Source organism: Monomorium pharaonis, unplaced genomic scaffold (genome assembly GCF_013373865.1).
Source record: "Monomorium pharaonis isolate MP-MQ-018 unplaced genomic scaffold, ASM1337386v2 scaffold_26, whole genome shotgun sequence".
NCBI classification, from domain to species: Eukaryota; Metazoa; Arthropoda; class Insecta; order Hymenoptera; family Formicidae; genus Monomorium; species Monomorium pharaonis.
This window is the reverse complement of record NW_023415538.1, coordinates 50,997-68,000: the sequence shown is the minus strand read 5'-3', so window position 1 is coordinate 68,000 and position 17,004 is coordinate 50,997. Positions and strand designations below refer to the sequence as shown.

General features: G+C 36.2%; 2 protein-coding genes across 2 annotated transcripts; both read left to right on the top strand.

The window, feature by feature from the left end:
- Positions 1-5,271: 5,271 nt before the first annotated feature.
- On the top strand, positions 5,272-8,495 carry LOC118648172. Its single transcript, XM_036294477.1, has 2 exons — positions 5,272-5,494; positions 7,694-8,495. Exons 1-2 carry the CDS (start codon positions 5,292-5,294, stop codon positions 7,908-7,910), a joined length of 420 nt encoding a protein of 139 aa, XP_036150370.1. The 5' UTR covers positions 5,272-5,291; the 3' UTR covers positions 7,911-8,495.
- A 5,009-nt stretch (positions 8,496-13,504) lies between these two features.
- LOC118648171 lies at positions 13,505-14,392 on the top strand. The gene has a single exon (XM_036294476.1). It carries the CDS (start codon positions 13,505-13,507, stop codon positions 14,390-14,392), a length of 888 nt encoding a protein of 295 aa, XP_036150369.1.
- Positions 14,393-17,004: the final 2,612 nt, after the last annotated feature.

Below are 17,004 nucleotides of genomic sequence, written 5' to 3'. Positions count from 1 at the left end.
TTGCATGTATAAAATAAAATTCTCGATTTTATTTGATTGGAATAGACGACATTGCATAGCAAACATTTTTGCAGCTCTTGCGTTTCAATGCACTCAATCAGATTGATGAGAGCTCCACAACTCTTTGAAACCGTTTTCAATTTCGTAATGGGCATTTAAGTTTTTGTTAAAAATTATTGATCAATATAGTTTTGTTATCAAATTAATTAATAAAAAAATTTTTATAAGTAAGAACTGGGATCTAAAAGGAAATTATATTTCTTGTCTGATTCAAATGAACATAAAAATATGTAACAGACATCTTAAGGATTGCTAAAAGATTATGACGTCTTTTTGACATCTTTTAGACTCCTTACGACACAAAGTTTTGGATAAAGAGGAAACTTTAAGGTACTGGCGGCTGCACTTCCCCAAATGTCTCTTTGAAATCGACTCCATCCCAGCCATGAGGGATTTTAATAAGTGGCGCGTAAACTCGTGGGAACGAAAAAGTGACGAAGTTCGAGTGCGGACGGTAGATCGAAGTCGCGCGGAATCGCGGAATCCAATTTAAATAATACTATCCTTCCGGCAACTTCGACTTCGGCGTTTTCCTCGGGGAGACCAAGCGACCGATTGCCCACCTCCGTATTCGTCGCCCTTTCCCTCTCTAACTATTCGTCCCAAAGGAGCTTAAAAAATGATCCGCCAAAAGAAATTACAGACGCGCGCGTGGTTCTTTCGTCGATCTCTCTTTTCATCCTTTCTTCTTTCTCTCTACCCTCTCCGTTTCTCTCTCTCTCTCTCTCTCTCTCTCTCTCTCTCTCTCTCTCTCTCAATCTTTTTCTCCCTCAATTCCGTTTGGGACTGGATTAAATTCTCCATCGAATTCCGCAGCGTCTGTTCTCATCGGAAGAGAAGATTCACCCGAAAACGTTCACACGCGAGCCAAGCTGTCGATATCCCGCGAAGCTTTTAGCGCTGAGCAAGTTAGAAAACAGCAACGACCTCAGTCAGATATTACGTAATTACGCTTTAAAAAGGAACCATGACCGATCGCGAACGATAGTTTTCAATGACGAGTAAGAATGACAGCCGTCGTTCGCAGAGATTATCTGCCAGACCGAATCCGGAGCACGGTATGTGAACGTGAATCGACAACTTGAAAATTGAATTCGTGCGTTAGATGCACGAATTGAGATGCGAATACTTAATTATTACGAATATCGTTGAGAAGTTTTGCTAACAATAACTGCATGATAAACCCATTTAAATGATTATTCGTATATCTTATAATGTGAAAACACTTATTTATATTTTCTAATGATTAGTTCTGATATGTTTCGTCGATTGCGTGTTTTACGATATTTTTTCCAAAATAACAGTTTGTTATTATTTTAAAGAGATTTTTTATATTTATTATTTAAAGGCCCTTTTTAATTTGATATTATTAAATTTATGAATGTTACATATATATAATTCTGAAATTTTTAAATTATGGCTTTTACGTTTTAGGACAGTTTATGTCATTTTTAATTGTTCTTGAAGATTCAGGAATTTAGAAATTTTTAGTTTTTAACATTTTTTTAAAATAATGAATTGGATTTTAGCTTCTGAAATTTAATTTTAGAAAAACATTTAAAAATAGTTACATATTAAATATAATATATAGTTTATGAATATCAAAGTAATGGGTTTTAGAAATTATATGCTTAAGAATATTTAAAACTATATGAGAATAGTATGTTCACCGTAAAGGTTCATCTGACCCCCAAAGTGCATCAGGTAGTTAAAGCCCATTCTACCGAGTCCCCTTTAACTTTCGAATTCTCGCTTTTACTGGCACACAAAGGCACTCGTGTATTGAGCTGGGTCTCCTGCTTGACAGCTTCATTTCACCCTAAGTGGTTTCACTATGTCGCATCCCCAGTATCACGGACATTAATCAAGGGATTGCCCGAGTGTTTCAGCAAGTGTGTTGAGGGCTATTGTAACTCATACTTATGTAACCGATCGTATTAAGTTATCTTTATCCGATAAATTATCCATTCGTTTGAAACTTGTGATTTTAAATTATTCATGCCATTGATTTATTTATATTCATCTTATTTCGTCTTCCTTGTAATTTAATTGACATTGATAACATGATGTCAATATCGAAAATATGTAAAATTAAAGATTCCTTGAAATAATTACAGCAAGATATTCGTCTTTAATAAAAGTACCTTTGCGTTATGTACTCAAAGCGTTCTTGTCCATTTAAATAAGGGAGAGAAAGAAATCTTCAATAGAATATCTTTGTTATTTTTTTATTGTATAGTTATTAATATTATGAGAAAAATGGTTGGAAAATTTTCTTTTAATATTTACTCGATTTTTTTTTAGCTTGATTATCTCCGATATATTTCTGAAATATTAGATAATAAATCTTAGACTTAAATTCACACAAATAAAAATTTTATTAATTTATATTATAAAATAATTTAATTTTTATAATTTTTAATATAATTTTATTTTTATTTGAAAATATATATAAAAATTCGCAATTTATTTTGTGAACAAAATTACATTAAGACGACAGCTTTAAACAAAAATCTGAACAACATATAAATATATTATTTTTAATTATTATATTTGCTGCAACATAACATTTTGCAGGTACATTTAATCAAAATGAAATTAATCATTATAATTAAATGACAAATTTATTTAACAATAATTAAAAATAAAACATATGTTTCTGAAAAAACAATTAAACGGCTTAAAATAATATTGTACGATACATTAAAATTATAAATTTTGATATTTTATTGTTATTGAAAGTTAGAGAGTTTTGTATTTTAATTATAAATTATAATCCTTATATCCTTAAAATATTAAATTCTAACTTTATCGAGTTGTTATTTTCTTAAAAATCTTAATGAAATATAGAATTTTAATCGTGCTGTTACTATTCTAACATGACATAATGTTATCAACTGCTGCTTATAACTGCTATAAACAAAAAGCAATAATATGTAGACGCAGTGAAAATGATCTGAAGAAGGACAAGAAAAGTACCGAAAGAGTTCATATTATCAAATTTGCACAGCAGCCGACTTGAGAATCGTCATTGAACGGCTATACTGAATGTTAACAACGGATTGGCTTGCGATTCTCTCATTTGCAAGACTCTATTTTCGCAAACGTGCCGATTTTACGCAAGCCAGAAGAAAAGTCAAACTGGTGCATGTTTCCGAGACGCGTTTACGCATCTAGTCACGAACAATCCGTTCCCAGTTTCCTCGCTCGAAAACTCATACCCAAGCGGACGTCCGGTGCATTGGAGAGAAAGCTTTTTGCCGACAGCTTTTATCGATATGGATGATGTAACCGCAGGTCGATGCGTTTTGCTTTTGCGTTCGCCTAACTGAAGCGGAAGTAGATGTTATGCGCCAGGTGTTATATGCTCCATATCTTTCTTCTTTAGTAAAGAATTTTCTGGTGAAAAGCATAGTTGCGGTAAATTTTTCTTTTGTACCTCTTTAAATTTGTTTATATGAATAAGCGTACATATATATGCGTTATGTAACTATCGCGACTGACATTTTTTAAATATAATAGCACAAATGGATTTTGCATTTGCACTTCTATATAAATGGAAATATATTTTTAAATTCTCTATTCAATATAGTCTTGATATTTTTTGATGTTAAAGGATGATTAAAAAGTGACATCTATTTTATTAAATTTTATAAAACTGAATAAAAACTATTGATATTAGTGTCAATTACATTATTTTAATCTTGTATAAAAGTTTCATGTGTGTGCTTTTTCAATTCAATTTATTTAAGCTTAAATTATATAGATTATTAATTAAAAGAAATACGCATATAAACTGGCACAAAAAAACGAGATAAAAATTTTTAAGTAATCTTCAAAGTGATGCAACTTTGCGAAAAATCATCCAAATTACATAAACTTTTTGTTAAATTAAAAGGCAAAGACTTTACTTTAAAAAGCCTTAGGCGAAAGTATGATTTGTTAAGTGTGACTTTTTTGTATCGCATGAAAACCAAACATGTTTTTTTTCACTGAAAAAGATAAAAGTTTGTTATCATTTTTTACAAGTTTCTTGTTAAAATCTTGTTAATATTAATCTGGATGCTTAAAGTTCATTCTTTTCTAATTGTAAGCAATTTAAAAAAAAAACATGTTTTTTGTTGATTATACACGAGTTTGAAGTTTGCACTGCATTTTAGGGTATTTTAGCGAATAAATACAGTATTCTTTGGATACCATGAAACGGTATTAATATGATATTGCACATAGATTTTATTGTTTAACTCAATCATACCGCCGTCATCAGAATGACCTAATGTGCACCACGTAGAGGTTGACAATTGAATTTTACACATTATATGAAAAGGGCCGATTTTTTAAGTGAAATTCGAATTTTTATTTTTTGTGTATGAGTATGTGTATATTTATGTGTAATCTGAGCAGGCTGCTAAAATGGCGAACCTTATAATTTCAGTAAAATTGGCGTGTCAGCTATCCGTTATATTCAGATCAGTAAGTGCAAATTGTCACCGATGAATTTCAGAGCCACATGATGTGCAAAATCCGATCGTCAACCTCCACGTGGTGCACATTGGGTCCCTCTGATGACAGCGGTATGATTGAGTTAAACACCAATAAAATCAATGTGCAATATTATATTGATACCATATATATCGATACTAAAGAATACCGTATTTATTTGCTAAAATACCCTAAAATCCAGTGCAAACTTCAAACTCGTGTATAATCAACAAAAAACATCGTATCGACATGTTTTTTTAAATTGCTTAGAAAAGAATAAACTTTAAGAATCCGGATTAATATTAACAAGATTTTAACGAGAAACTTGTAAAAAATGATAACAAACTTTTACCTTTTTCAATGAAAAAAAAAAACATTGGGTTTTCATGCGATACAAAAGGTTCACACTTAACAAATCAAACTTTCGTCTAGGGATTCTTAAAGTAGAGTTTTTGCTCTTTAATTTAAAAAAAAGTTCATGTAATTTAGATGATTTTTCGCAAAGTTGCATCACTTTGAAAATTGTCTAAAAATTCAAAATTTTTGTCTCGTTTTTGTGCCAGTGTATTTATTAATAATTTTGTAAATATTGCTTATTTCAAAAAGCAATTACATTTATATTTATATTTATATTTATATTTATTAGAATTTAAATTAATATTTTTTAATTATCGCTTGTGCGAGTAATTTGATTTTAATTATCGCTTGTGCGAGTAATTTGAAAAAGAATCTAAATTACTTTATGATGAATGCTGACTGATTATGTTTTGAATTATGTTACAGCGCCAATTCTGACGATCAGTGACGATTCTGGACGTATAGTTTCTAAAGAAAGACACCTAAAAGCAGGCAGTGTCCTCAGGCTCAGATGTGAGGCAAGGGACGTACTCGAGTCGTTTAACGAGTCCGTCATTTGGACCAGAGGAGACGAGACCCTTACAGAGGATATTAGGTAAGGGTTTGAAATCAATCCATTATTACATACAACTGTTTGTTTTCAATTTGAAATAGTTATAATAATTAGAAGCGCTTTTTTAATAAATTGTATTATTCAGGAAAATAAGAAAATTTCCTAAATTATTCTTTAACTATAATAATATTCTTTAACTATAACGCATTAATCTGCCTTTGAATTCTTTAGAAACATCAAACCCGATATATTTGCCATCTTCCGTATCATTTTTTAAAATTATTTATATAGAAATAGTATTACAAATATTAAATTACTATATTTGAATTTATCGTTAAATAAGCAAAGAGTGTGTAAAAAAACATGATAAAAAATAATTAAAGTTTTTGTATATTAGAACTATTGAAAGGATTTAGTATTTCTTGTTATTAAAGGATCTTTATATCTGGATCTTTCTATTCAATTTAATACAAAATACATTACTAGCAAAAATAAAAATGGATAATATGATTGCGAATTTCTTTGTAGTAATCTATAAGAAGACACGAGATCTTGTGCAGACTTACAAAGAAAGAAAGAAATAATATCTTGTAATTTTTTTTCGATTCTCTACTGCAGTTCCGGTGTAAAACAAGTTTTTAATTAAATTATCGAATTGCGATAAAGCTGGAATAAGTAAGTGCCTCAAGATATTTGAAATCTACTTGAAAGGAGATTCTCATCTCATTGTTTCATCAATCTTCCACATTTTGCTTTCTGCTTTTTCTGAACAACAATGATTTAAAAATCTACGTACAAATTCTACTTTTTTTTTCTATGTGAGTCGAGATAAAGAAATAAACGTTACGTGCGCGCGTATTTATTTTTTATTATGGATTTTAAAAACCATAGGTATTTATAAACATTTTCTAAAATTTTACATTTATATCTACATTCATATAAGTTACATATATATGGATACAAATCTTTTTATATTTACGTAATTTTATAAAAATAAAATTATAAAACATTTTTATTCATATACTAAAAATAATAATCTTCATAGATTTTCTGTTAGAAACTCGGAGCAGTAAGGCGTTAAAATGCACGCTTGGAATATAGGCGAATATTCACGCTCAACGCAAACACGATCGTACCCCACTTTACAGTCCTACAATTTCTCCCCCACGTAGAAGCGAATATCTTTGTGTACTCTATAAACACTTCATGTCGGTGGCTCCCTGATATCAAATTTACGAAGAAAAGTGTGAGATATACGTCTGAACGATACAGCGTTGTTGTAATGGTGTCTGATGTCAGAGCTTTGAAAAGAGATTTCTAATTTAAGTTTTTTTTGTAGATTTTTTTCGAACAAAAATTTAAGGGTTTTTATTTATTTATTTTTTACTTTTATAATCAATAGATATAAATTTTTTAGAGATATAAATTTTCAGTTATTAACGCAGTTAATATAATTATAAATTGTAGAAAATTTTTATTCTTTGTAAGAAAACAAACGTCTTTATGGTTTTTTTACAAATATTTTTAAACGATGAAAATGAAGTTTTAGTCCGTCATCTATCAATTATATCTGTCTGCGAAATATACGAAATTAAAATAATGTACTCTCACGATAAATTCATCGCTCAGTCTTGAAAACGAGTTTTTTAATTAAATCGACAGGTTACGTCTGGTTGAAATCGACATGCAGCAGACTAGGAATTTCTTTAACAGCATTCAGTCTTCAATGAAATTATCTCCGTTTTTCTTCTTTTCGATACTATAATAATAACGTAAATATACAGAATATTCCAAATTGCTTTTTATATTATCCAAATTTATAACAACATTAAAGCTCTATGAATTATTCTAATCTTAAATTAATGTTTATAAGCATGAATACATATCAAAATCTTGTTTTTTATTTAATTTTAAATAGGAATTTTTAATTAATATTTTTTATTTAAAGTATAAATACACAATTAAAAATTCTCTTTAAATTGTTTATAAAAATAAAGTAACAGTTAATTACATGTCATTATTTATTTAAATTTTATGATAAAATAAAATCAAGTAAAACTTTTATATAGGATTTTAATATTAAAAATAGACTTTAGATTAATTCGTGATAAAGAATTTGTGGTCAAAAGGACACAGAAATATCTTGTATATCCGTATAAAGTTTCCGTTCGTGTATCAACGCGATATGTGAACTGGACAGGAAAGAGAAACGTAGAACTCACGGCTCGATTTCGTTTCTAGTGAGAACAGAACGACAGAGATCTCAGCGGGCAAGGAGGTCCTTGTGATCGTCAGTACTCTCATCGTGGAGAGAGCGAGCCCCAGGCATGCGGGGAACTATAGCTGCATGGTACCCGGCAAAGCCAAGACCACCGTCGCGGTCCACGTTCTCAACGGTGAGTACATCCTTTACGTGCACACGTGTTCTATCGTGCCTTTCCTTTCTCACCAATCCTGAAGGAAAAGAGAAGATTCCGCCGGCACGTCGGCCGTTATTTATCAAAGCAAAACGAAGTTTTCTCATAGCCGAGAGACTTCGGATCGGCAGAATGCACACTTTTGGACAATTTTGAAACTCAGACCGTCATGGCCGAATGACGTCCCCTTTCCGTTTTCAGTTCGTTTCTGTGACCTTTACGCTTAGCGATTTCCGTTCCATGTTAGAAGCGCGAACATACAAAGTTGCATTTCTAAGCTCAAACGAACGGTTACGTGAAGATATGTCAATTTTTATTGAAAATCTTAAAGTTACATTGACGTTTAAAAATAACTTCAACTATATGAAAAGAAGATATATATTTTGCATAACATATTTATATAAGTTCTATGTGTATTCTATCATTTATACAAAATTGTAAAAGTTTTGTTAGAAAATTTTACACAGATGGTTTTTTGAGAGAATATTCTTTGTATTAGAGTTGAAACCTTCATTAATTGACAGAATTTTTCAAAATTGAAGTGTAAAACACATAATAAAAAATTAAAAAGTTATAATATAATTAATTTAATATTATAATTAATTAATTAACATTTTAATAATAATTATAATTATAATTAAAATGTTCAGATCTTTCAATTTTGTTTGTTTATAATATTGTGATACGTTATAACATTGAAATGTGTATTATTTTTAATTGTTTTGTTTAAAGTTATACATAAATATTATATTTGTTTTTCTTTCCTATGTTTTAAAATGAAATTTGAAATTTGAAAACAAAATTGATTTTATAAGAAAATTACTAATACTGACATATCCTACTTTGTTTTTTGCATATCTTAAACAAAAATTAAAAATAAAACCATAAAACATAAATATAAACTAGAAAGTTGTCTGTCAAATGGTATAGCAGTTTTTATAACACTGTTTTATATTTTATAATAATTAATATTTTTGCAACATAAAAATAAATACCTGAGAAATCATATTTCAAAACTAGGTAGGCTACATTTTCGTTTTCTTTTTCTTTAACATGAATCATTTCTATAAAATATTTACAAATTAATGTATATGAGAATTCTTAAATTTTTCACTTTGATGTAAAACCTTTTTATCGTGATAATATAAATACCTTGCTGTTCCGCAAGACGCAACATGTAGGTGCGACTATGATATGTATACATTAGATTAAGTTAGATTCATTTTTAGTAAATTTTATATGAATAAAAAAACCATAAATATACGCTGATAAAAAAGTGATACTTGCGACTATAATTAGTATACCTTAGTAAAATAATTATAGTCAGGAATATCATTTTTACAGTAATTACAGTATATTAGTAATAATAACTGTACTTACTGCCAACTATGAAAAAATTATATTACTATAAATTATATAGCTTCAAAATATAATATATGATTACTATTACTACTAATATTATAGTAATAATTACTATTATAAAAATATATAGATATTTCTAACTGTAATTATTTTTCTATGCAATTATACTCAAACGAATGCAACACATTTTTTATCTGTGTATGAATCATGAGTTTTTATTTCTTTAATTCTAAGCAGGACATATTTTTATTAGTGTTAATACAGTGCAATGTTCAGTTTTGCAAGAATAAGAGGGTGTCGAGATTTAGGAGATCTATACCAATATTGGCAATCTTCCTTTACTTTCTATGTTTATACATTGTTCCGTAGAACAGATTTAGAAAATTCCAGAACAAGCGAGAAGTTCCCGTAGCGTGAAGTGGGGATGTTAGACAAGATGATGCAACTTGTGACCGCCCACGGTGTAAAACAACGAATGACCGTGAATCTATGACCGCCTACCTTACAAGGTAGGGGTAGCGGGTTACGTAGGGTCAGCGAAAAGGATACTCACTTCTGTGCGAGATCTCGTCTAGTACGGTCACGTATTTAGTCTAAAGTCAGTGCGATTATTCGTGTAATTGTTTTAGTATATACATTTATATAACCTTCGAACGTTTATCATAAGACAATTCACCAACTGTCAGGGTTATCCCGCAGTTGTAGTGTAGCGAGTCTGACTCGCGTACCGGGGCCCCGCGTACCCGCGTATAATACGAATTATAATACGAACGTTATAACGATACGAGTAGTCGAAGCATTACTAACTCGTATAATCACTGAGGGGTTTTTATGCCGTAAGGCTTTTCCCCTACGAGCAATAAAGGTTTGTCCCTGAGCTCAATCAAACGTTTCATTTATTCAACCTCCCACCAAAAAATCGAAATAGCGGAACTTATCCTTACCGGAAGGTTTCGACGATACAGTTTTTGGTGCCTCCTGTGAGGTATGAATTTACACTCCGCGAGTGTTGTGCATTAAGAAAAATCGACGCAGCGGAGAGCCGTCGATCAACCGAAATTTCGACGCAGCGGAGAGCCGTCGAGCAACGAAAAGATCGACGCGGCGGAGAGCCGTCGATCGACCAGCAGCCACCTCAGTCGTCTCCAGTGCCACACCGCCCAGCTCCACGCCGACAACGAGGATCTACTGCATCCAATATAAGTATCCGCCAATATATTATCACACTAACATACGTAAAACACCACATTTAAACGGTAAATTCATCAATTTGCGTGCCGTTACATTCTCCCACCTACATATGCTGAATCGGATTTCCTTAAGTATTAATCTCGAAATCGTGCCGAGAAATAGTGATAAATAACATGCCATTTTTCACCTAATTCGCGGGAAGGAAAGTTTTCACGAAGGGTGCCTTGCAACGAGAGGAGGGAAATAGGAAGCAGGTAGAAACACGTTCGAAACGCGACGTCACCAATTGTCGCGACGGAAATTTCCGCACATTGAGGGAGAGTCAAACTTGTTTTCTTAGGCTCGATACCTTGCATTGTCTATCCACTCGATTACCGTGCAGATCCGAATTTGCATTTCTTTTCTTTTTCGGAGAAAATAAGAATACGATCGACGTACCCTCTGAGACATCTGGTCGTCATAAATTATCTTCCCGGCGACAGTCTGCCTCAACAAAAAAAAGGGTCAGACAGACACTCGACGATTTGCCCGGTCGCCCCTTTGTCACGCGCTTTCCCCTTATAAAAATAAGGAGGAATTTTTGCGGTGTTACCTTTCTCTCTCTTCTTGCGGGCTATTGTTGCATTTCGAGTGAATTCCGATCAAGTTATTAACACGACGCCTGTTCAACATGAATCGCGTAAAACAAATAAATCAGAGTCGAACCGCGCTGAAGATCCAATTGACCACTATCGAAAATTTGATCGCGGAAGATAGAGTTAGTAAAGTCAATTTAAGACTGCGGCTGAAGCGTGCTACGGACCTCTTTCACGCTTATGAGGAGGCCCATAATGAGCTCGAATTATTGAAACCGGACGAATACTCGAATGAATTAATAGAAATTCAAAATCGATATTACGCGATTGCAACGCATTGCGAGGAGGAAGCGCCGGCGGCAACATCGGCGGTAAACTTAAACGCGACTTCGATTCCGGTCGACAATAACACGCGTAGACTTAAGTTACCAGTCGCGGAGCTACCTAAATTCGACGGCAGTCTGGAAAAATGGTTAACATTCAAAAACACTTTTAACACAATGATCGACGCACGCGAAGATATTACCGATTTGCAAAAATTTATATATTTGAGAGATTCGTTACAAGACGAGGCACTGAAGAAAATCTCGATTTCAGCGTGAGCGAAAAAGGTTACCGGGACGCATGGAATTTGCTCGACAAATCATATAACAAAAAACGAATTTTGAGAGCGAGACATCTCGATGCCATTCTCGCGTTGATGCCGAGTGCGCGCAAGGACGACTCGCGTCGGCCGTCGGATACGGCGTCATCGAGCGAGACCACCGCTAAAGAATTAATGAAATTAGTAGACGATATGCGACAACATATGAATATGCTCGAGTCATTAGACGTAACTCTTGATCCATATCTTCCGGTTCGCATAATGGAACGCGCATTACCGTCCAGTATTGTCACGGAATGGGAAAGAACCCTCAATTTCGAAGATTCACCCAAATTTGATCAAATATGCGAGTTCATAACGGGAGAAGCGTTTCGAATGGCCGCGCGAGAAACGAGCCCATCCTCATCAAATGTCGAACCGAACAATAAAAGATCGCATTCCAAGAAAGAACCGGCTGCGGTTAAGATACGCAAAAACGATTCCGGCGCGCGCGCTTTCGTCACCAACGCGTCCACCAAATGTCCGGCGTGCAAAAAGGACGATCACCCGTTGTATCGATGTTCCGAATTCACAAGGTTATCAATTCAGCGTAGGTGGGATTTGATAAGGCGCAGCAACATTTGCAGAATTGTTTACGCAAACATCCCGGCGACTGCCAACGAGTAAACTGCAAATTCTGCAAAAAACCACATAATTCATTGTTACATAACCACGCATATAAGTCAAACACGAGGTCTTCCGAAACAACGCCGTCGGAATCTCGAACGCTAGCAACTGCGGCTAAGTCGGAATGACTAAGGTCAATGACCTCGAACGCGATCACTTGCAACCCCCTCTCTCAATTAATGATGAGCGCTGTCGTTCGCGTTAAGGGGACTCGTGGTCATTTCATTCGATGTCGCGCATTATTAGACACGTGCGCGACGGCCCCACTTTGTAACGGAGAGCCTCGTTCGGACCCTGCGACTCCCTATACGACCGTGCGCCATTTCGATCGGGGCAATTAATGATTTAAATACAGTTTCGAGCGGGTCGGTCGAAATTTCATTCCGTTCGTGGCATAACGAATTTAGTAAGACACTTTCTTTTTTGGTAGTACCGAAAATCGCCGACAACATACCGAGCAGTACGTTTCCGCGCAAAGTAATCCATATACCCACAAATATTAAATTAGCCGACCCGCAGTTTCACCTACCACGACCAGTAGATATGATAATAGGATCCGGGGCTACCTTATCATTATTATCAATAGGGCAGATTAATCTGTCGCGCGACAATGGTGATTTATTATTACAAAAGACTCAACTCGGATGGGTCGTCGTCGGTGGACTAACATCGAACGACGGAAGAATCGTAGCCTCATGTCAGCTAACGAAATTGCATGAACAAATCGCAAAATTCTGGTTAATCGAGGATACGACATCGGAGCGACCGAAAATTTCAGACGCGTCGGAATGTGAACAACATTTCATACAGAATACGACACGCGACGAGTCCGGCAGATACGTTGTGCGATTACCATTCCGTCATAAAGAGTACGATTTCGGAAATTCACGCTCAATCGCATTGCGTCGCTTCCACGGGTTACAAAAACGACTAGAAGCCAATCCGATACTCAAGCAGGAATATACGCGAGTATTAGACGAATATGTTAGTCTCGGACATATGTCTTTAATTCCGAATGACTCTGGAAACGGATATTACCTTCCCCACCACGCGGTCGTGAAAACGACGAGCGCCACGACGAAGGTGAGAGTAGTTTTCGACGCGTCAGCCAAAACGGATAGGGGCGCATCTCTAAATAGCTTTTTAATGGTCGGTCCTACAGTACAAGATAAACTATTTGAACATTTGTCGCGGTTTTCGTACGCATCGATACGTAATAACAGCCGACATTGAAAAAATGTATCGGCAAATTTGGATACATCCGGACGATCGACAATATCAGAAATTTTTCTGGATACACAACAACAAAATTACCACCTTCCAACTCAACACGGTCACGTTCGGAATATCCTCCGCTCCATTCCTCGCTATCCGGTCAATTCAACAACTCGCGATCGATGAAAGAGAGACATTTCCAGTCGCCGCGGAAATCTTACGCCGAGATCTATACGTAGACGATCTGTTAACGGGGGCCAACGACTTAGAAATGCTCAAACGAATACGCGACGAAATTATATCGATATTGAGGCGCGGCGGTTTCAATATACGTCAGTGGGCATCGAACCACCCACAAGCGCTGGAAGGCTTGAACGAACGAACAATAGACGTAGAATTTCTTACGAAGGAAGATCCGATCCTAAAAACTCTCGGAATTTCGTGGAACGCGCGCCGCGACGAATTTTTATACAACGTCAAGCACATTAAACCTATCTCGCGGGTGTCTAAGCGGCATATACTATCGGAAATCGCTAAAATATTCGATCCGTTAGGGCTGCTCGGGCCCATCATTCTCGCGTCAAAAATGTTAATGCAGGAATGTTGGAAGGCGCAAATCTCGTGGGATGAATCTGTACCCACCGTTTTGCATTCGTCATGGCTGTCATTTACAGAACAGCTAAATATGATCGACGGACTAACTATTCCGCGTCAATTAATAATTAATAATCCCAAAAGCGTGCAGGTACACGGTTTTTGCGACGCTAGCAAGATAGGATACGGCGCCTGCTTATACGTACGGTCCTGCGACGAACAGGGCAACACCCTCGTGCGGTTATGGTGCTCTAAGACACGCGTGGCCCCCCTTAAAGAAACACAATTCCGCGACTTGAATTGTGCGGGGCCTTAACACTCGCAAGATTGTTTAAGGAAGTGTCGAATTCATGGAATTCGTGCCCGAACAAAATTACTTTTTGGTGCGATTCTATGATTGTACTTCATTGGCTAAAGAAGGCCCCCGCGACACTTAAGGTATTTGAAGCGAATCGAGTGGGGGAAATTCAAAAGATAACAGACGGTCTCGAGTGGCGGCATATAAAATCCGAACATAATCCGGCGGACGCGTTGTCGCGAAGTCAGTTCCCGCGGGAGTTCTTAAAAAATGAATCGTGGTTCGACGGCCCCGCGTGGCTAAGCCGGCCCGAAGAGAATTGGCCAGAGTCAATTGAAATCCCCATTAAAGATCTGCCCGGGTTAAAAAAGGCCGTTTGTCTACTATCCTCAAAACTCGAAACAAGATACATATACGACGGATTTTCCTCCTATACGCGATTAACTCGCGCCATTGCGTATGGCTTACGAATGTTACCGTCAAACCGAAATAAAGGCGCGCTTACGATACAAGAGGTATGCGAGGCGGAGGTCCGAATACTAAACTGATACAGAATGAACAATTCGCGAATGAGATTACTAGAATTTCAATTCACAAGACGTAAAGGGCTCAAAATTAGCATCGTTAAGTCCAATACTAGATCAATCAGGTTTACTTCGCGTGGGTGGCAGGCTGCGAAATGCCGCCATTCCCATTTCGCAAAAACACCCGATATTATTACCGTCACATCATCACTTAACTGATCTAATTATTAAAAACGTTCACGAAAAAAATTATCACGCCGGCATCCAAACGACACTTTATGCAGTACGTTATCGCTTTTGGTTATTAGACGGAAAGAATCAGATACGAAAGATAGTGAGACAATGCGTACGCTGCATTAGATTCCGCGCGTCACCTGTTGAGTATAAAATGGCCGACTTACCAAAATCAAGATTGAACGAATCGATCGCATTTAATCATACGGGACTCGATTTCTTCGGACCAATGTTCGTAAAGGAGAAAAAGCAACGGAACAGAGGCCGAGTCAAAGTATACGGATGCGTTTTCATTTGTATGTCATCAAAAGCCGTTCATATCGAGATCGTTAGCGACCTGTCCACGGAAGCATTTCTAGCGGCATTAAAACGGTTCATGGGACGTAGAGCCATCCAGCACACATATATTCGGACAATGGCACAAATTTCATAGGTGCTAATAATCAATTACGCGAATGGTACGCCCTATATGAATCAGCCGAATTTAAGACTCAAATAAACGAATTTGCGACTACAACAAATTTCTTGGCACTTTAACCCTCCCCTCTCTCCCCATTTCGGGGCATTTGGGAGGCTGCAGTCAAGTCATTTAAGCATCACTTCAAACGAGTGATAGGAGACCGCTTATTCACATATGAAGAACTCAATACGCTAGCCATTGAAATCGAAGCCATACTAAACTCACGGCCTTTGTGCCCTATATCTACCGACCCTAATGACCCCCTGGCTTTAACGCCTGCACACCTTTTAGTGGGGCGACCGCTCACGATGCTACCTGAAATAATTACTTATATGTTCCAGAGAATCGCCTTACTTCCTGGCGACTGATATCCAAGGCCCGACAAGACTTTTGGCGCAAATGGCACGTCGAATATCTGACGGAATTACAACGACGACAAAAATGGACCAAGTCCAATACCGAACTGAAACGTGACTCGATTGTCATAATTATCGACAAAAATTTACCGTGCATGCGGTGGCAGCTTGGGCGGATTGTGGAGCTACATCCTGGAGACGACGGGCTGGTCAGAGTAGCCAGCGTCAAGACTTCTCAAGGAATCTTCAAGCGAAACACGAAATTATTGTGCCCTTTAACAACCGATTCGTAGTTTAAGCGAACTTGTCCATTGTTTTTCTTACGACAGTTATGTAATAATCGCATTCGGATAAGCGCCAACCCGAAGGACGTATACAGTGACGTATCGACATTATATTATGTAATAATACATCATTTTTCATATGTTGATCGCTACCTCTCAACGGGGGGAGGATGTTCCGTAGAACAGATTTAGAAAATTCCAGAACAAGCGAGAAGTTCCCGTAGCGTGAAGTGGGGATGTTAGACAAGATGATGCAACTTGTGACCGCCCACGGTGTAAAACAACGAATGACCGTGAATCTATGACCGCCTACCTTACAAGGTAGGGGTAGCGGGTTACGTAGGGTCAGCGAAAGGATACTCACTTCTGTGCGAGATCTCGTCTAGTACGGTCACGTATTAGTCTAAAGTCAGTGCGATTATTCGTGTAATTGTTTTAGTATATACATTTATATAACCTTCGAACGTTTATCATAAGACAATTCACCAACTGTCAGGGTTATCCCGCAGTTGTAGTGTAGCGAGTCTGACTCGCGTACCGGGCCCCGCGTACCCGCGTATAATACGAATTATAATACGAACGTTATAACGATACGAGTAGTCGAAGCATTACTAACTCGTATAATCACTGAGGGGTTTTTATGCCGTAAGGCTTTTCCCCTACGAGCAATAAAGGTTTGTCCCTGAGCTCAATCAAACGTTTCATTTATTCAACCTCCCCACCAAAAAATCGAAATAGCGGAACTTATCCTTACCGGAAGGTTTCGACGATA

What these genes read in the sequence shown, in the direction of transcription:
- LOC118648171 (XM_036294476.1), top strand. Translation starts at nt 13,505, where the DNA reads ATGTATCGGCAAATTTGGATACATCCGGACGATCGACAATATCAGAAA.
- LOC118648172 (XM_036294477.1), top strand. Translation starts at nt 5,292, where the DNA reads ATGCTGACTGATTATGTTTTGAATTATGTTACAGCGCCAATTCTGACG. An exon ending in ACCCTTACAGAGGATATTAG is followed by an intron (nt 5,495 to 7,693) that starts GTAAGGGTTTGA and finishes TTTCGTTTCTAG; the next exon opens with TGAGAACAGAACGACAGAGA.